Here is a 20,447-nt window from a genome sequence, read left to right as displayed (position 1 = left end):
TCTTCCTCCCGCAGCCTCCTCTGCACCACGTCCGGACTCCAGAATGGATGCGATAGAGGCGTGGGTGAAGGAGCGGCTCCACGATGTCCCGGGAATGAGCGATCCCCACATGGAGCTGTTCCTTATTGGCACCGCACGGCGAAGTTCCAGCGCCGCCGACCTTGTGAGCCGCCTGAGCGACACCGGAGTCGTCGCCGTAACGGACAAAGTGCGCCGCTTAGCTGAGGAGCTGTGGGCGAAGGTGAGAGACCTGTGTGCAGTATGGGCCGGCTGCAGAATGGCGGAGGACTGCTCGCTGGCCATCTGTTCTCTCCATCCTTCATGCTTTATACTGCAGCTCTGCTTGTGTAGCTTAATGCTGCTGCTAAGCACAAGCTCACCAGGACAAGGGGCCGCCATTAGGGTAATGGCAAGATTATTCTTACTTATCTAGCGCCATTGATTCCATGGTGCTGTACACGAGAAGGGGTTACATACAGGTTACAGATATCACTTACAGTAAGCAAACAGACTGGTACAGAGGGGCGAGGACCCTGCCCTTCCGGGCGTACAGTCTACAGGATTGTGGGGGAGGAGACAGTGGGTCGGGGGTCGCAGGTGGTGCTGAGGTGGCCGTGTGGTCATTACAGGCTGTGAGATAATTATAAACGGCAAGGACTCATACCGGTACACCTTCCACCGCTCCTCCTCCTGCAGGCGCGTACCATTTAACCAAAATATTCCACAGTTTCCAGGGACTCATGCCTCCTTTCTTCCCCAATCCCCGGGGACATGTGCCTCCTTTCCCCTCCCCGTCCGATCTCCGGGGACTCATGCCTCCTCACACTCTGATACCCAGGACCCTTGCATCCTCCGCCCCCCCCCCCCCCCCCATAGCCAGGGACTCACGCCTCCTATTTCCCTCTGATCCCTGGGGAACGGTGCCTCCCCCCACCCGACAACCTGGCTACTCCCCGATCCCTGGGGATGCGAGCCTTCTTTCCCTCCCCATTCACCAGGAATGCATGCCTCCTTTCCCCCTCCGATCCCCAGGGACTCGTGCCTCCTTTCCCCACCCCTCCTCTCCACCCCTGATCCCCAGGGACAAGTGCCTCCTTTCCCGATCCCAGGGATGCATGCCTGTTCACCCCTCAATGACAGGTAGGTACAAGTACTACATTGTGGATTACATAGTACAGGCGTCTTGGGGGTTGGGTGGAGGCGCTGTTGCTTGCTGTATGTTCCTGCACCAGATTTCCAGCCTTGTGTTACACTGCGATGAAGGAGACACTAATAAAACACTTATCTTCATTCCCTTTTTGTCCCAGCTGCCCCGTAAAACCCCGGTCGAGCGTCCGGCCAGAGCTGCCGAGAGAGAAGCTTTAGCGATGCAGCAGAAAAACAAATCTTACGCTCTCCTGGAAGACAGCGACGAAGAGGAGGAGAAGATGGCGAAAAAAGATAAGACGAGGAAAAAGAAACATCTCCGGAAGCGGAAGAAAGAGGAATCGTCTGACAGCGAAAGTGATCGGGCGAAGTAAGTATAGTCCATGGGAACTTCATGGTGGTCCTAGTGCAGGAGGGTGAGATGGGGCTTCATGGTGGTCCTAGTGCAGGAGGGTGAGATGGGGCTTCATGGTGGTCTTATTGCAGACGTACATGTTCTCCATATTGTCAGACTGAGCTCAGTCATTACTCTAGTCCTTGATCCCACCAGGAATGAGAAGGTGCCATCACCACAGGTCATCTCTGATGATGAGGAAGAGCGTGAGGAGCAGGCCAGGCTGAAGGACTTGGAGGAGAGAGATGCATTTGCTGAGAGGGTAAAGCGTCGAGATAAGGAAAAGACCAGGAACATTGTGGAGAGGTCCGATAAGAAGGTGAGTCACTCGTATGTGGGGGCCGGCATTAGAAATTGAGGGTTTTGGATCAAGGAGCCCACCAGTAACTTTTTCTGATTTCTACCCAATTGGGTAGATCATGTTCGTCCAACTGCTGGAACCCCATGGCCAATAAACCCACCCAGAAACATTACATTAATGCCATTGTGTCCTAGGGCTATGCTTAGGATTAATGGAGACCTTCTCATATCCCCCGTTTGTGTCCATCCTGGTACATCAACCATGTATGTGCATGGAGGTTACGCACCTCCCATGGCAGCCATAGCTTAAGTTCCTATGGAACGAAGGGGCGGCAGTGGTCACGGCATCATCCACGTTCTGAGTCGGGTACCGTAGTAGTCACCAGACGTAGCACATGGCCCAGACTTGGCGCAGGCGCCTGGACATCACTTTGTACTTTTTTTTTTTTTTTAGGCTTATGAAGAAGCGCAGAAAAGACTCAAAATGGCCGAGAAGGACCGTAAGAAAATGGTAAGTGGATTTCCGGTGTTTAAAGGAGTTCCTCCACTTTGCAACATTTCCCACCCAAAATACTGGAGTGAATACTATTGAAGGGTCTCCCCTTATTTGGGCTACGGCAACTAAACGCCCACTTTGGAGACGAGACATGTTCCATGTGATGTAAGTTCACGTTATGCCTCTGCTACCTTTCACCATAATGTACCTGAGTGTGATCGCACTGCCAACAGCAAACATCCGCTTACATTATGGTACGACGTGGCCGTCCATTTTTCCAGAGGTAATAGGGACTTTGTTTTTCCCCTTTGGATCAGTACGGTAATGAATTCTGGCAGTCTGTGACTACACATTTTTGGAACTAGTCAGTAGGCCATAAGAAATACACAGTAGACTTGTCCGGCATTGGGGGTTAATGTCTGCAGTCACTCAATGTGACTGCAGACTTGTGAACCTTCACTGTCCGGATCGGGAAATGGGCGAGTGCATGACCACAAATATGTGATTTGCATACATGCGGTCACATGCCGACTAGATGTGCGCAGCCTCTCTCGATACAAGTGAATAGAGCAAGGCCAGACACGTCTAGTCGGAATGTGACTGGTCGTATGCAAATTACATACTTGTGGTCACATAAGCGGCACCGAAGAAACCTCACAGTACGAGGAATGACTGCAGACTTGTACCCCAAGGCTGGACAACCCCAATAATGCCAGAGTGTATAAAAATACATTACTTCTAAGACCAGCGCCACCTTCCCTACAGGCTGTGTATGCTACTGCAGCTTTGCCTCCATTCATTTAAATGGGACTGAACTGCAATACCAGAAAATATTCCCTTCTTCCAGAAACAGCTCCCCCCTCCCATTCGTGGCTGTGTCTGGTATTGCAGCTGTTGCCACAGTCATGGTTTACTTTTTACCTATCTTTTTTGTTTTCTGAAGATTCCAGAATTGCGGAAAAAGTCTCGGCGAGATTATCTCGGGAAGAGAGAGAAAGAGAAGCTGGAGGACCTGGAAGCGGAGATAGCAGACGAGGAGTATTTCTTCGCCGACAGCCGCTTGACGTCGACCGAGAAGAAAGACCTGGAGTACAAGAGGAGCGTCCGGGATCTGGCCAAGGAGTACAAGAAGGCCGGAGAGAAGGAGCGCATGGAGAAACACGATCGCTACTTCATGCCCGAGGAGAGCACGAGTAAAGTACGTCTTCTAGTAATGAAGCTCGGGGGGTCTAGTAATACCCAACGTTTTCGTACACAGCTCCCATGCAGAGTTGTGTTATGTTCACACGGGCCACTGAATTTATCGGATCGGTCCTGTCCGCAGCTTCATGCACCCGACCACATCCATAAATCGGACCCAACGATCACATGCTGCCAGATTTTGTAATATTAGCATTTTGTACTTCCGACATAGCGCCCCTTTAAGACTCCACGGAAATGGAGGATATTACAAGTGTCTGTTGTGTTACATTTGCCGTGCAGAAAATTCCGGATCGGTACGAGGAGCCGCTGAGCGAGGAGCGTTTTGCTCCCCGCGAAGAGCAAAGGCGTTGGGAGGAGGAGCACATCGGCGCGGCCGCTCTGAAATTTGGAGCCAAGGACGCCCACGCTCGCGGTCAGAAGAAATACGACTACGTGATGGAGGAAGACGAGATGATACAGTTCGTCAGCGCCACCCAGATGAAAGGGACGGTGGAGAAGGTGAGGCGGAAGGTTTGGGAATTGTTACGAGCAGTTTCCTAATTAAAGGTGATGTCGCTCTTTCCGCAGTAAGCGGTGGCTCTATGTACGGTGTGGCTCTGGGAGTTAGCGGTAAAGGTGGTGTAATGGCCGGACTTAACCCTTTGCTGTTATAAATATCTGCCACCTTCGCTCCTCAGGAAGACGAGTCGGCCAAGCAGCTGTCGGAGCTGGAGAAGCAGAAGATGTCCATCCGGGAGGTGAGGCGCAGTCTGCCCGTCTTCCCCTATCGCTCCGAACTCCTCCAAGCCATCGCCGATCATCAGATCCTCATCATCGAGGGGGAGACGGGTTCTGGCAAGACCACCCAGATCCCCCAGTACCTGCACGAAGAAGTAAGTGGTTATCGTCTAGTGTCCCCTCTTATGTTTGTGCCTGTAGTAGACCCCCATTACCTGTCTCCTTCCTGCACAGGGCTACACCCAGAAAGGAAAGAAGATCGGGTGCACTCAGCCTCGGAGGGTGGCGGCCATGAGCGTAGCCGCACGCGTCGCTCAGGAAATGTCTGTGAAGTTGGGCAATGAGGTGAGCTGTGTGGCGGAGCTGCGATACCTGACAAATCCATGGAAAAGAGTGGTGCTGGGGTTTTTTTTTTTTTTAAAGAAAGCGGTCATGTTTTGACATCTGTCTCCATGACAGTAACTCATTTAAATGGTAATTTCTAGTGATGAGCGAATATACTCGTTACTCGAGATTTCTCAAGCACGCTCAGGGGTCCTCCGAGTATTTTTAGTGCTCGGAGTTTTAGTTTTCTTGCCGCAGCTGAATGATTTACATCTGTTAGCCAGCATAAGTATATGTGGGGGTTGCTTGGTTGCTAGTGAATCCCCACATGTACTTATGCTGGCTAACAGATGTATATCATTCAGCTGCGGCAAGAAAAACTAAATCTCCGAGCACTAAAAAATACTCGGAGGACACCCGACCGGAAATCTCGAGAAACGAGTATATTCGCTCATCACTATTTATTTCTATTTTCATAGGAGGATATTGTTGGATGGAGCTTGAAAATACAACACATTTTTCAATTTACCGCTTATCAAAATTTTCAGCCGTTATTGAGATACTAACGCTTTTTTTGTGTACAGCTTGTTGCCTTGGAGACCGACCACCGCTGGTAGATAGAACATGGGTAGCGATTACATGCTCTTTTCTACTGAGATTGTAACTACTGCTCTGACTCCAGACGGGAGCGCTATGACCTCCTGATCCCGCCGACCTCAGTGCAGTGCTTACAAGCCATACAGCAGCGGTGGTCGGTTTCCTAGGCAACCTGTTGAAAACAAAAGCGTTAATATCTCAAGTACGGCTACAAATTTTAATAAGCAGTGAATTGCAAAAGTGCTTGTTTTTACAATCTCTATCCGACAATATCCGTCTCCTTTAAAGAAGCTGTTCACTTTGGTCAGTCCATTTTTGTTCAAAGGTTGCGTTGGTTTAAAGGGATTACAAGGTGTTTTGTTACGGGGGATCTCTTGTGATCAGCTAGGGGGGAATCTCTTGTGATCAGCTTCCTTGTGGGATTTCTTGTAATCAGCTACAGGACAATCTCTTGTGATCAGCTACAGGGGAATCTCTTGTGATCTGCTGTCGCCTGTTGTTGTGAAACCTCCCACCCAGCGAGTGTTCAGTTTTCCTGCAGCACTACCGCAGGACACATGAGGCATTACCAATCTCTCAATGAAATCTGGTGTCTGTCCTTGTCCTGTACATACATGGTGGTTCCTCCAGAGCAAAATGTGTCTGTGACCGCCACTCTGAGGTTCCTGAACTCCCAATTTAAGCATTAAAAGGGGCTTTCTAAACCGGATCAGCAGCCCCCTCGGAGAAAGTCCCCTTTTCTGGAGCCATATCTGTCAGGTCAAGCACTGATACCGGAGGAGGGGATGTGAAAATCTTATCTGACAACCAATGTAGGAGCGTTGATGGTAACCCTCTGATTATATCCGTTCTCCGCTCCCAGGTGGGGTACAGCATTCGGTTTGAGGACTGCACGTCAGAGCGCACGGTCCTGAAGTACATGACAGACGGGATGTTGCTCCGTGAGTTCCTAACTGAGCCGGACTTGGCCGGATACAGGTACTACACCAATATCGGCGAAGCTTTATCCTCCTCCTCTGCTGGGATCTACTTCTCCTTTAAAGGGAGTGTGTCAGGGCAAAATTACATTCCAAATGAAAGACACATCCCCATCAGGCATCTTGCACCGAAAACAATTAGTGCTTGTGTTACCAGTTTTGTACATTAGATGTGTACAACGATGTCAGAAAGTCTGATGCTCCTCCCTCTTGTGAGTCGGGTCGGCCGCCTCCTACTTGATTGACAGCGCTGGTTTTATCTCGGGTCTGCGCCGTCTCTTCTGACATCACGGACGCGTCTCTACAGCTCCTGAGCGTGCACCAATATAGCAGCACGGGGATGTGCACACGCGCCAGATTTCTGCCCAGCCAGCACTGTCCATCAAGAAAGCAGGAAACCAAATTTAAGGGAGGTCTTTTAAACTATGAAGCACCTCCCACTTCGCACTGATGACCTAATTTGCATAGAGCTTTGGAGCCATTTTTCTGCAGTTTTGGCAACCAAAGCTATGGTTGCTATTAGGAGGAGCCGCCCGGCATGGAGATGTCCTCACTGTAGAAGTCACTCTTTAAAAGGGTCGTCGGTCGTTACTCGGGCAAATGGTGGTACGACCCCCACACACCCGCACGTGATCTATTCTAAGGACTCGTGCCTGATCCCTGGGGATGGTAGGCGCTTCTCGGCAGGTCCTTGGGGTCATCATTAGCCCCGCTCATGTAATAAGTGTCATCTGGATCCTTTCCCCCGTTTCTCCCTCTGCTTTGTAGTGTGGTCATCATAGACGAGGCTCACGAGCGAACCCTGCACACGGACGTGCTCTTCGGCCTCATCAAGGACATCGCCCGTTTCCGGCCAGACCTCAAGGTCCTGGTGTCCAGTGCCACTCTCAACACCGAGCGCTTTTCTTTTTTCTTCGACAATGCCCCCGTTTTCCGTATTCCTGGCCGGCGATATCCAGTAGACATTTACTACACAAAGGTGCGGCGAGAATATAACTTATATAGATGTATCTGGAGAGGGGGTGATAGTAAAGGGTTAACATCGCCTGGTTTCTTCTTTATCCCCTCCAGGCACCGGAGGCCGATTACCTGGAGGCGTGTGTGGTGTCCGTCCTACAGATTCACGTCACACAGCCGACTGGAGACATCTTGGTCTTTTTGACCGGGCAGGTACATACAGTTCAGAGGGATGCTGGGCGTTGTGGTTCTTCTGATGTCATTCTCCTCGTATTTGTCACCACATCACACTCCATGACACTGATTGCTGAGGCCGCGTCACAGGGGCAGGCGCCAGCTGTGTTATACAGGCAGCACCTGCTTCCAATGGCGTGAGCAATGCGGTCAGTCTCTTACTACGGCATCTGAAGTAGCACGGCACAATCGCTGGCCATTTAAATAAAAAAATAAGGTTTGGGGGGATAAAATAGGGTTGGGAAAACGACGGGGGGTAAATTGGCACACAGTTATGTGTACATCTGCCTGGTGACCAACATTGTGCTCCTGGCTTGTTATTACATATGACCACAAGAGGGCAGTGACCACACAGCCAGTCACTCAGGTCCAATAGATAGTAGTGTTGTACATGGGACCGGATACCATGTAGCGCCCAATCTGCCCCGTCATATCGGCGTGGGGGTCCCGCTACAGATTTTACATTGGAGAACCCCCAAGTTTCAGGGTCTCTGTCCAAGATAAAAGTGTGCTCAGGCTGGATATCACAGGGTGCCCACACGGAGCAGATGATGGTGGTTATACTCTCGGCTGGTGAATGTGTTACAGGATGAGATCGAGGCTTGCTGTGAAATGTTACAAGAACGCTGTCGCAAGCTGGGCTCCAAGATCGCCGAAATGCTGATTTTACCCATCTATGCCAATCTGCCGTCTGACATGCAGGCCAAGATATTCGACCCCACCCCGCCTGGAGCGAGAAAGGTGAGGAATGGCCTAGTAGGAGGGAAAGAAGGGAACCGTGAAAAAAAAAAAATTGTGTGTGTAGAAAATCATATAATTATATATAATACATTGTTTCTTTTCTTCCAAGGTCGTCGTGGCCACCAACATTGCGGAGACCTCGCTGACCATAGACGGCATCATTTACGTCATTGACCCCGGATTCTGCAAGCAGAAAAGCTACAACGCTCGCACCGGAATGGAGACCCTCATCGTCACCCCCTGCTCAAAGGTGACCCCTCTCACTTCTGTCTCTAGCCAGCAACAAAGAGGTAGAAAATCTTTTCTGAGGGTGGCCATACATCTTTCATAAACCCTTCTAGGCGTAGCATGTAAAAGTACGTTGTTGTTCTTTTGCTAGGTCACAATGTATTGTAGCAGGCTCAGGAGCTGAGACCGCACAATATCCGGCAGTCACTGCCTTTTAATCATTTAGATGCCGCTGTCTATTCACAGCGGCATTTATATGGTGCGGTGTGCGTCTTATCCGGTCATCCATGACATGATTGCAGGGGCCCGATGGGTTTTCTTAGGAGACTGAGGTCCATCCCGGTAATCCTGTAAAGCCCAGCCTGGGTCTAGGGATCCTAGGAGAGCGTCATTATGACTATGTAATTCGATACGAGTCACCTAGAGGAAGTTGAAAAATTGCAAAAATTATTTAAAAAAAATGTTTAAGATTAATAACAAAAAATTAAAATATTAAAAATCAACAAAACCCATTTAGCACCGATCTGTCAAAATATAAAATGAATTAACCCATATGGTAAAGGCCATAAAAAGTCAAAACGCTAGAATTACATTTTTTCAGTGACTAACCCCTAAAAAAAAAAAAAAAAAAAAAAAAAATTGCATTAAAAAGTGATCAAAACATCATCTGTAACCCAGACTGGTATGATTCCATTTTTGCTCATCGCCCCAAAAAAAGAAATAAAATATTCACACATCTCCATTGACAAAAAAAATACAACTTAACAGGTCTCAGAAAATGGTGACCTAAAGCAATGTTTTTTGCACCACTGAAATAAAATAAAAAAAACCACAACTATACACGTTTGTTATCGCTGTAATCGTAGAGTCGTTAACGAGTGTCGTTCTTCTGCCAGGCTTCCGCCAACCAGAGAGCGGGACGAGCCGGCCGCGTGGCTGCAGGAAAGTGTTTCCGGCTTTTTACAGCTTGGGCGTACAAAAACGAAATGGAAGATACGACTGTACCGGAAATGCAGAGGAGCAACCTGGGAAATGTGGTCCTGCTGCTGAAGAGTTTAGGTGAGGGGTTGCACAGAACACTATGGGGGGGAGGATTGGGGTTGTAATATCTTGTGTAAATCCGTAATCCCTGAATAATGGAAATTCTGCAGCTTTCTGTCATATCTGGGATCAATTCCTGACCACTATTAGGATCTCTGCTTGCTGTGTAGTGAATGGAAACCACTTCTGTGTACGACTCGGGACGGCGGCCACGGACTGGACCAGGGTCCTGCACATCAAGTCTCTCCTCTCTGCTCATCTTTTCTTCATCTCCAAACACTCAGTTTCTTGTCCTTTTCTCCAGGCATTAATGATCTCGTTCACTTTGACTACATGGACCCCCCACCCTACGAGACGCTGGCTCTGGCGCTGGAGCAGCTCTACGCCCTCGGGGCCCTAAACCACCTAGGAGAGCTGACTAAGGTAACACTGATGCTGAGGGTAGTGGTGGCACAGCGGCGCTTCATCCGCGTCTTCTGTTTACGTGTCGTCTCCTTTTGTTTTCTGCAGATCGGGAGAAGGATGGCCGAGCTCCCGGTGGATCCCATGTTATCCAAGATGATCCTGGCGTCTGAGAAGTGAGTTGTCTGCCTGGAAGCCGTTCTCTTTCCTGTTCTCTGTTATTTCTTCACTATCGTCCCAGATTTTCAATCCGTCACCGTTACACCCCTTTGCGTCCTTTCTCAGGTACGGCTGTTCAGAGCAGATTCTGACTATCGCCGCCATGTTGTCTGTAAATAACGCCATCTTCTATCGACCCAAAGACAAACTGGTCCATGCAGACACGGCACGGACCAACTTTACGGTGGCGGGGGGCGACCACATGGTGCTGCTCAATGTGTACACACAGGTAAGACGATGAATGTATATATGGCCGGTCGTCTGGATGTCTAGTAATCTAAAAACATGGCTGCTTTCTTCCAGAGATGGCGCCACGTCAGTTCACAGGTTGTCGTCTGGTAGATCAGATTAGTACCATTCACTACAATGGAGTTGAGCTGCAATACCAGACACAAACCATGGACAGGAGTGGCGCTGTTCCAGGAGCAAAGCAACCATGTAACCAGAGTTAATATTTCCACACGTCTGTGTAATGTATGCTGCACTCTCCACCTGGCAGGACCTGTGGACTTGGGTCATGTGACCTGAGGACATCATCATAAGTCCGTCTGCACTCTGTTGCTGCCTGCTTATGATTGGTCAGCGTCGTACAGGAAGCAAAAGTACACGCCCCACTAAAAACTGATAATACCCACTTGGACTTAACTCATTAGGTGCCAACTATTTGATTGCTCATATTTCCGCAAAGTAGAGGAGAAATTAAAAAAAAAAAAATGTAATCCTCTGACGCTATGAGTTCAGTTCAGCATGAAAAATCTGGTGAAAGGTCCCGTTTCAAAAAGTGATATAAAATAATAAAAACTGAATTTACCCCTTAATTCTCCCCCTCCGGTGACACCTCCATGTAAGGCACATGGAGCTCAGCGCTTTAGAACCTCCATGGAGTCCCGGACCACTCGTCTACCATGTTCCCTTACCGATGTCGTTTCTCTTTGTCAGTGGGTGGAGACGGGTCACTCCCTGCAGTGGTGTTACGAGAACTTCATCCAAGCCCGTTCCCTCCGCCGTGCCCGCGACGTCCGGGAGCAGCTGGAAGGACTCATGGCCCGGATAGAAATCGAGTTAACGTCCTGCGAAGGAGACACCGTGCCAATACGGAAGGTAGAGACCCGTATCCTAACGTGCCAGAATGTCCGGGTTCCCTTTTAGATAATTTTGGCTGTTGTGTGCCGTGAATATTGGGGCACCGGTAGGTCCTGAACGTGCAGTCCTGCAGGAAAAACTGACTGCTCTGCCTAAGGTGGCGGAGGGGCACACAGGGTGGTCTCTTGGGCATCTTCCCCTCGTTGGGTGTAACCAGAGTGCATCAGTTTTGTATGGAGTACCCTTTTAACCACGTGCTCCGATGCACCACTGCCCTGCCTTCAGCCTGACAGTCCGGTTCATTCAATGATAGCTTCACTCCTATATATTTTATTTATTTTTATTTTTTTTACTTCTAGGCAATCGCAGCCGGGTACTTCTACCACACGGCCAGGCTGACCCGCAGCGGGTACAAGACGGTAAAAAAACAACAGTCTGTGTTCATCCACCCGAACAGCAGCCTACACGAGGAGCTGCCCCGCTGGGTCATCTACCACGAGCTGGTCTTCACCTCCAAGGAGTTTATGAGACAGGTCAGATAGTTTTCTTATTTTTCCGTCCTTGTTTCCGCTTTTTCTTGCGGGCCTTAAAGTGGTTTACTCATCTTCAATCTTCAGGAGCGCTCTGCTTCCCCACATCCCAGCTTACTGTTCGCCCCAGCGGCATTGTTGCTCCGCTGGTCCGAACTTCACTCTTTGCCTCTGCGTCATCAGAGGAGCACTGAAGCTAACTGGATCCTGCGATCTGGCCGGCTGCAGAGCAGCGCTCACAAGCTGTACAGGAAAGAGCTTGTAAGTGCTGTGCTCCTCACCTAGAAAGCCACCCACCTCTGATACACTGTATCAGTAAATACAAAAGTCCAAAATAACCGCTGCACCTATTCAGTCTGCTCTTTCTACTGAACATCACCACTGCAGGCAATCAGTGGCTGCTAAATGGCTGCAGATGTCATGGGATGTCCATATTGGTGGAAGCGATGATATAGATGGTGACATGTGCAGCATCGGATAGGTATATATATATATATAATTTTTTTTTTTTAATTCTACATTCACCTTAAACCTAATTAAAAAAAATGGTAAAACTTTATTTAAGGTACCAACTGCATGGGGTGATGCCCCCGTGGGGTACAGGTTAACCTGGCTGTGGGCCCACGTTGCCCACTTGCCCTAACACTGGAAACGTTTCTATCCAACAGGTTAGTAATTTGCACTTTATTGATGTATTACGTTCTCGCTCCACCCGCAGATCATTGAGATCAACAGCACCTGGCTCCTGGAGATTGCACCGCATTACTACCAGTCCCGAGAACTAGAGGACGCCAGCAGTAAGAAGATGCCCAAACAAACTGGCAAGAGCAAAGACGAGCTTGGCTGAGTGGTGGCCATATTACTGGAGTTCTAGCACTCAGGTGCCGATCTGGAATAGCTGGACATTTCGGGTGTGTTCACATTCTGCGTACGTCTAGCTCTGCAGCAGTGACCGTTCGCGCTGCCGGAAGAGGCCTCGTCACGCTGCAGCTGCTCACTGGATTATATGGATCATATCTGTACAGATCTTGTATATAAAAGTTCTCATTTTGGATATAAAACCTGTTTCTGCCTCTTGTATGTAACGCTTTACACGTAGTGACAGCAGTCGCTTATACAGTAATGTAGTAAGAACGTCTGCCGCAGTCACAGGACACAGCCTGGTGTTGGTCTCCTGCTTGTGGGACATCCAGCATTAAAGGCTCCCATACACATTACACTAATGTTGGCCGAATGCGCCAACATCGACAGGTTGGGCTGACGGTCTGTGTATGGAAGTGCCTGCCGACTGATGGTTGAGCGAAATAGGGATTTTTGTGTACTCACCGTAAAATCCTTTTCTCCGAGCCATTCATTGGGGGACACAGTCCGTGGGGTGTATGCTGCTGCCACGAAGTGATACAAAGAAAGTTAGCCCCTCCCCTGCAGTATACACCCTCCTGCTGGCTCTCAGCTAACCAGTTCGGTGCAAAAGCAGTAGGAGATCAATTACAACATATGAGCGTATAGCATGTCACATTACATATGAGAGTATAGAATGTCAAATTATAAAACAAGCACAAACTAATAAAAGGGAGGGAGCCGTGTCCCCCAATGAATGGCTCGGAGAAAAAGATTTTACGGTGAGTACACAAAAATCCCTATTTCTCCTTCGCCTCATTGGGGGACACAGACCGTGGGACGTCCCAAAGCAGTCCCTGGGTGGGGACAACATCAGATCAGGCAGGTGTAACCGCTACTTACAAGTGCGTTACCGCGGCCTGCAGAGTCTGCCTGCCCAGACTCACATCTGTGGAAGTGTGGGAATTATAGTGCTTCAAGAATGCATGCGGACTGGAGGAATTCGCAAGCTTGCGGCCGTGCTTGCCGACGTCTGGTGTCTAGAGCCCTCAGACAGGCTGACATCTAGCACGGAAGGACTCCTGGATGGTGAAAAGAATCCACCAGGCTAACATAGCTGATGAAATGGCTAAACCCTTCCTGTGACCGTCAGGAAGCTGTCTTACCATCGAGAAGCCCAAGTAAAGTGTCCAACCTTCGGAAGGACGCTGTCCTCGATACGTACCCACTCGGAGCACTCACTTCTTCCAGATTATGGAGAACCCATTCCGTTTTGTGGACTGGAGCCGAAAGAGATGAGAGAAGGACGATGCCCCTGCGACAGTGGGAATACAATACCACCTTGGTAACGAGGGAAGGAGATGGCCAGAGGGCGACCTTGCCTTGATGGTAACAAGGAAAAAAGTCTGAAAGAACAGAGTGGCGAGCTCTAAAGACTCATCAGGATGACAGGAACGCAGAGAAACAAGGGGAGCGACCATCCCTGATAGAAAAGTCTATCCGGATCAAAAAAGGAGTCTACTGTAAGATCCCCAGGACCATTAAGGTCCCACAGATCTAACGGTACGCGGTAGAGAAAAACTACAGGTGAAGACTCCCTGCTAGAAATTCCATATTTGCAGTTTTGTCGCAATAAGACGGAAAAAATACTAGTATGGCAAGCAAGAGAACCTGACCTTGTCAGTGTGGGTCTCCCGGGATCACTGGGGCCCTTTCGGCTTCCAAAAAGATCTCAGAAGTAGTGGAAGAGGGGATATGGAAATTTGTACCATGGAAGAACCGAGCATGCACTGCAATGGTCTTGGATCTCGAGGTCAAACCATGAACTGGAGTACGTTGGTGTTCAATTTGGACGCCATCCGACCTACATCTGGAGTACTCCAGTGAAGGCAGATCTGATGGAAGACTTCCGAGTGAAGTTCCACTCGCTTGAGGAGAAACCCTGACGGCTGAATATGTCTGCCGCCCAGTGTTCTACTCCAGGGATATGTACTGCTGAGATCACCGAGTGATAGATCTCGGCCCATCAGAGTGCGAGGTACCTCGGCGCTTGACTGTGGGTACCTGCTAGATGGTTGACGTATGGCGCAGCCGCGGCATTATCCAATTGAAGACGGATGGTTGACCCGCCTGAAGGCAGTGGACCTGCTGTAGGATTAGCCGTACCGTTCGGATCCCCAGTGCAATGATCGGGAGAAGACTGGCATTGGTATTCCCTAAAAACCATTGAACCAGGAGAAGGCTCTAGATGAGGAAGGAGCTTAGAGACTGCCTTTTGAAAGCCTGATTGACTTGCTGAAAACGAGCGGAGCGAAAGAAACTGCTTCCATTGTCGTCTTTTTCTCCAGAACCCTCCTAGGGAATTGAATGAACCGAGGAAATGAGTGACCAAGTGCACGAGCTCCCTGTTAAAAGGCCACGACCTTGACTCGAGAGAGGATTACCATCCTTCTTGTGCAGGATCATCCTCAAAAAGGATCTGCTGGTCTAGGAATGAGGAAAAAGTTGTCTAAGTTTAGCTGCTAGCCCAAGTGAGAAGGTATTGCAAGTGATATAGATGACTCAGCGTAGTCCTGGAAGAGCGGCTAGAAAGTCGACCAAATAGGGTAGGACGACCATGCTTCTAGGGTGCAAGAGGCACATGACAACCGCCATGACCTTTGCGACCACTCTGGTGCGGTAGCCAGGCCGAAGGGCAAGGTCGTGACTAGAAAATGCTGTTTGCGAATGGAAGGCGAAGGGATTATTGTAGAGGGTAAAAATAGGAATGTGAGGGTAAAAATCCCGAATGTCGATGGATGCCAGAAACTCCACATTTTTCTGTTGAAGTAATGGCTGAGCGGAGGAACTCCAATTGAAAAAGGAGGACCTTGTCAAAGGTTGTTAGAAGTTTGAGGTCCAGGATCGGTCTTACTTTTCATTTCCCCTTTTTGGAACCAAGATCCCTTAGGCTGGAGTCACACTAGCGAGTTTTATGGACGTAAGAGCGCAGAAAATACGTCCGTAAAACTCGCCAAACAAACGGCACAATTATTTTCAATGGGTCTGGTCCTATCAGCCGTATATTACGGATCCGTATTATACGGCTTTCTACGGCCGTACAAAATCGCAGCATGCTGCGTTTGTCAGCGTATTGCGCAAATAATACGCCAATGAAAGTCTATGGGGGCGAGAAAAATACGGATTCCACACGGACCAGCAGTGTGACTTGCGAGAAATACGCAGCGGTGTTAGTGACAAGCCGGTAATTCAATTGCCGGCTTTTCATTTCTCCTTCCCCAACCCGACAGGATATGAGACATGGTTTACACACAGTAAACCATATCATATCCCCTTTTTTTTTTTTGCATATTCCACACTACTAATGTTAGTAGTGTGTATGTGCAAAATTTGGTTGCTGTAGCTGCTAAAATAAAGGGTTAAATCGTGGAAAAAATTGGCGTGGGCTCCCGCGCAATTTTCTCTGCCAGAGTGGTAAAGCCAGTGACTGAGGGCAGATATTAATAGCCTAGAGAGGGTCCATGGTTATTGGGCCCCCCCCTGGCTACAAACATCTGCCCCCAGCCACCCCAGAAAAGGCACATCTGGAAGATGCGCCTATTCTGGCACTTGGCCACACTCTTCCCACTCCCTTGTAGCGGTGGGATATGGGGTAATGAAGGGTTAATGCCACCTTGCTATTGTAAGGTGACATTAAGCCAGATTAATAATGGAGCGGCGTCAATTATGACACCTATCCATTATTAATCCAATTGTCTGAAAGGGTTAAACACACGTTATTAAAAAGTATTTTAATGAAATAAACAAACAGGTTGTTTTAGTATTTTATTGCGCTCTCAATCCATCCGGAAGACCCTCGCTTGGCAAAATAATAAACCAACAATATACATACCTTCGGATGAACTGTCAGGTCCCACGAAGTAAATCCATCTGAAGGGGTTAAATCATTTTACAGCCAGGAGCTGCGCTAAAGCACTGCTCGTGGTTGTAAAACCCCCGGGTGCTGAAAGGAAAGCTGGGTGATCTGTACTTACATTGAGTTGCAGTGAGGCGCCCTCTGGTGGATATTCTCATGAACTGCAGCCTTGGAAAAGTTCCCACGCTCGAGTTCATATGAGTTCATCCAGCAGAGGGCGCCTCACCGCGACTCAATGTAAGTACAGATCACCCAGCTTTCCTTTCAGCACCCGGGGTTTTTACAACCACGAGCGAGTGCTTTAGCGCAGCTCCTGGCTGTAAAATGATTTAACCCCTTCAGATGGATTTACTTCGTGGGACCTGACAGTTCATCCGAAGGTATGTATATTGTTGGTTTATTATTTTGCCAAGCGAGGGTCTTCCGGATGGATTGAGAGAGCAATAAAATACTAAAACAACCTGTTTGTTTATTTCATTAAAATACTTTTTAATAATGTGTGTGTGTGTTTTTTTTTACCCTTTCAGACAATTGGATTAATAATGGATAAGTATCATAATTGACGCCTCTCCATTATTAATCTGGCTTAATGTCACCTTACAATAGCAAGGTGGCATTAACCCTTCATTACCCCATATCCCACCGCTACATGGGAGTGGGAAGAGAGTGGCCAAGTGCCAGAATAGGCGCATCTTCCAGATGTGCCTTTTCTGGGGTGGCTGGGGGCAGATGTTTGTAGCCGGGGGGGGGCAATAACCATGGACCCTCTTCTAGGCTATTAATATCTGCCCTCAGTCACTGGCTTTACCACTCTGGCGGAGAAAATTGCGCGGGAGCCCACGCCAATTTTTTCCGCCATTTAACCCTTTATTTTAGCAGCTACAGCGCCCAAATTTTGCACATACACACTACTAACATTAGTAGTGTGGAATATGCAAAAAAAAAAAGGGGGATACGAGATGGTTTACTGTATGTAAACCATGTCTCATATCCTGTCGGGTTTGTGAAGGAGAAATGAAAAGCCGGCAATTGAATTACCGGCTTTTCACAGATATCGCGCTGAATTAAATATAAATACAGAATATATATATATGTGTCTCAATGACATATATACTGTATATATGTTTTACCGAACATTTGAGCACATAAATCCATTAGATGTCGGTTTTGCAAGCCTGCGAGAAAATATCGCAGTACGGATGCCATACGCAAAATACGCTGACACACCCTGCCTACGGAGGACATACGGATCACTATTTTGGGAACATTTCTCCGTATTACGGCCGTAAAAAACGGACCGTATTGTCTTACGCTGAGTGACGCCGGCCTAACAAGGTGGCTTTTTTAGTTTTTGTTTGTTATTCCCACAATAAATGTATTTATAATTTTGCTGAAATACCTCTTTGTACCTGGAGGCGGGTCTGAAGCCTCCTCTTAGAAGCGCCCAACTGCCGTCAGTCATCTCTTGTGTAGATTTTCGCCGCCCCCTCAGCGCTGTTATTGTGTGAAATCCGGCGCCTGCGCTCTGCTCTTCTGCCTTGCGCAGGCGCATAGAGCATTTGCCGTCCTAGCGCTGGTGCCGGGTTCCGTTCTGCGCCTGTGCGGGCAGTGCGGCCACCCTGTTACTGAATCCCCGCCCCGCACTGTGTTATGCATTATGCACAGTGTGGGGCTGGGATTCCTGGGCATGCGCACTGCGCTTGTCAGACGCTCCCCAAGTCCCCCGCCTTTCAGCGTTGCCGGAATATACAGGTATCCTTGCTGGCGTTTGGAACAGCCGCACAGAACAACGCTGGAAGGCGGGGGACCTGGGGAGCGTCTGACAAGCGCAGTGCGCATGCCCAGGAATCCCAGCCCCGCACTGTGCATAATGCATAACACAGTGCGGGGCGGGGATTCAGTAACAGGGCGGCCGCATTGCCCGCACAGGCGCAGAACGGAACCCGGCACCAGCGCTAGGACGGCAAATGCTCTATGCGCCTGCGCAAGGCAGAAGAGTAGAGCGCAGGCGCCGGATTTCACACAATAACAGCGCTGAGGGGGCGGCGAAAATCTACACAAGAGATGACTGACGGCAGTTGGGCGCCTCTAAGAGGAAGCTTCAGACCCGCCTCCAGGTACAAAGAGAGGTATTTCAGCAAAATTATAAATACATTTATTGTGGGAATAACAGAAACAAAAACTAAAAGAGCCACCTTGTTAGACTGCAGCATTACTGCTGCACAAGGTGGCTCTTTTAGTTTATAACGCCTGGAGGGGGTGACAGTGGCCCTTTAAGACCAGGGCATACTGGCCATGTGCGTAAGACCAGGGCATACTGGTCACGTGCCTTTAAGACCAGGGCATGCTGGTCATATGTCTTTAAGACCGGGGCATTTTTCAAGGATTACGCCAGAGGTGAAGCCCCTTGTGGAGAACTAGGTACTCTGGGAAGAGCCGGGATCGGCGGCGGAGGAGGGCTCCTGAGCTCATTTGAACTAAGTACTCTGGGGAAGGTGACCGGTGATGACTTAAAGAGCAGAGAATGCTGGTAATGTGCCCCTTTTAAACTAGGGAACCTTTAAGACCAGGGAATGCTGGTCATGTGTTTTTACAAAGCCAGGAAAAGCTGGACATGTACCTATAAGCCCAGTGACTACTGGGCATGCTTCTTTAAGACCAGGGAATGCGGTCATGTACCCTTAAGACCCGTGCCTTTAAGACCGGAGCTTGCTGGACAACCAGAGATTACAGGTCTTAAGTATTAAAAAATAGGGAACGCTAGTCCCTTTATGCTGCCGGGGTGCGTGCGGGGGAGGGTTGCGGAGGGAGGATTCTCCTTACCGAGATTCTGAGTCCTCCGTCTGGAATAGCGCTGTCTGAGTACCGCCGGTGCAATGCAGAAGCCTCTTCCGGATGAGCTCGTGTCCGGAAATGGCAGGAGGAAGAAGATGGCCGCCGAGAATAGAGTTCTCGTCCTGAATGAGAGGCGCCTGAATAGGGGGGGCAGAGCCTGAAGTGCGGCCTAGCATGGGCTGGAGTTCCAGGTTGCGGCCTACACAAACCCGAAGCCGGGGGCTACATTTTTTAAGCCAGCCGGCGCTGAACAGGGGAAAATGCGCAGAGCCCTCCAACCGTTCGAGTCCCGGCACTTACCCCAGTATGCAGCTTTGTTTAGCAGGTCAGAAGGTCGAAAAAGATCCTGTGCTGTTGCTGCTGTTTTGACGGTGCAGAGACAAAGAAAAAACCCTCAATCCATCGTCCCTTTAGCAGGGAGGAGGAGAGGAACCGTCCGCCTCCTTGTACCATCCGCTCTTAATAGTGGTGGTGCAGTGGGGGCTGCTCGGACGCCACGCTGGAGAGTGCCTCTGAACAGCCGAGGGTAAAACCTGGTGGGCAGGGCTGAATGTCCAGCAATAGGCCTGGCTGCAGAAGAGGATACTGGAGGTGACACACCAGTGCTCGTCTGATAAGGGAGGGGGAGATCGGTGCCCTTGAAGGGGCCCGTCGCCCCTAGAATCAGCTCAGGCAGTGGCATCCCACGTCGCAGGAGAGGATACGGAGAGGTAAGACTCCCTTGCTCGCCTGTTGTTGGTTCGGGGGAGATCGGAACATGAAAGAATCCGTTGCCCCATTCGTCCGTTGTAAAAGGTAAAAGTGAAGAGAGTTCTTTGGGTCTGAATGCCTCCTACGGACACTAAGCAAGAACTGGTTAGCTGAGAGCCAGCAGGAGGGTGTATACTGCAGGGGAGGAGCTAACTTTCTTTGTATCACTTAGTGTCAGCAGAATACACCCCACGGTCTGTGTCCCCCAATGAGGCGAAGGAGAAATGTCGATTCTGTATGTATTCTTCTCCCAGAGATAAGACACCGGCCAACGTGTCTGCAGACTGCTTTCTCAGAGAACACAGAAGAGCGGGCGCTCCCATGTCTGAGAGAGGCGGTGGCAGCACAGCGGGCACTCCCATATCAGAGAGGAGGTGGCAGAGCAGGCGGTCCCATGGCTGAGAGAGGCGGCGACAGAGCGGGCGCTCCCATGTCTGAGAGAGGCGGTGGCAGCACAGCGGGCACTCCCATATCAGAGAGGAGGTGGCAGAGTGGTCGCTCCCATGGCTGAGAGAGG

At 49.5% G+C, this 20,447-nt stretch overlaps 1 protein-coding gene across 2 annotated transcripts; it reads left to right on the top strand.

Annotated features, from left to right (window-relative positions):
• Positions 1 to 34: 34 nt before the first annotated feature.
• On the top strand, positions 35 to 12,658 carry LOC143806054 (pre-mRNA-splicing factor ATP-dependent RNA helicase DHX16-like). 2 transcript variants are annotated; one of them, XM_077285984.1, is made up of 20 exons: positions 35 to 241; positions 1,308 to 1,516; positions 1,697 to 1,859; positions 2,295 to 2,351; positions 3,280 to 3,534; positions 3,819 to 4,037; positions 4,217 to 4,411; positions 4,491 to 4,601; positions 6,040 to 6,155; positions 6,923 to 7,133; positions 7,226 to 7,324; positions 7,934 to 8,086; positions 8,196 to 8,336; positions 9,211 to 9,373; positions 9,660 to 9,778; positions 9,866 to 9,933; positions 10,043 to 10,205; positions 10,916 to 11,077; positions 11,419 to 11,592; positions 12,308 to 12,658. In XM_077285984.1, the coding sequence occupies exons 1-20, from the start codon at positions 44 to 46 to the stop codon at positions 12,434 to 12,436; spliced, it is 3,105 nt and encodes a 1,034-aa protein (XP_077142099.1). In that variant the 5' UTR covers positions 35 to 43; the 3' UTR covers positions 12,437 to 12,658. The 2 variants fall into 2 exon arrangements, with proteins under 2 accessions (XP_077142099.1, XP_077142100.1); XM_077285985.1 differs by lacking the exons at positions 35 to 241; positions 1,308 to 1,516; positions 1,697 to 1,859; positions 2,295 to 2,351; positions 3,280 to 3,534 and adding an exon at positions 3,625 to 3,719.
• The last annotated feature ends 7,789 nt before the right edge of the window (positions 12,659 to 20,447 follow it).

This window comes from Ranitomeya variabilis, chromosome 2, assembly GCF_051348905.1.
Source record: "Ranitomeya variabilis isolate aRanVar5 chromosome 2, aRanVar5.hap1, whole genome shotgun sequence".
NCBI lineage: Eukaryota > Metazoa > Chordata > Amphibia > Anura > Dendrobatidae > Ranitomeya > Ranitomeya variabilis.
Note: the sequence above shows the minus strand (reverse complement) of the source record. Positions and strands in the feature narration are given on the sequence as shown.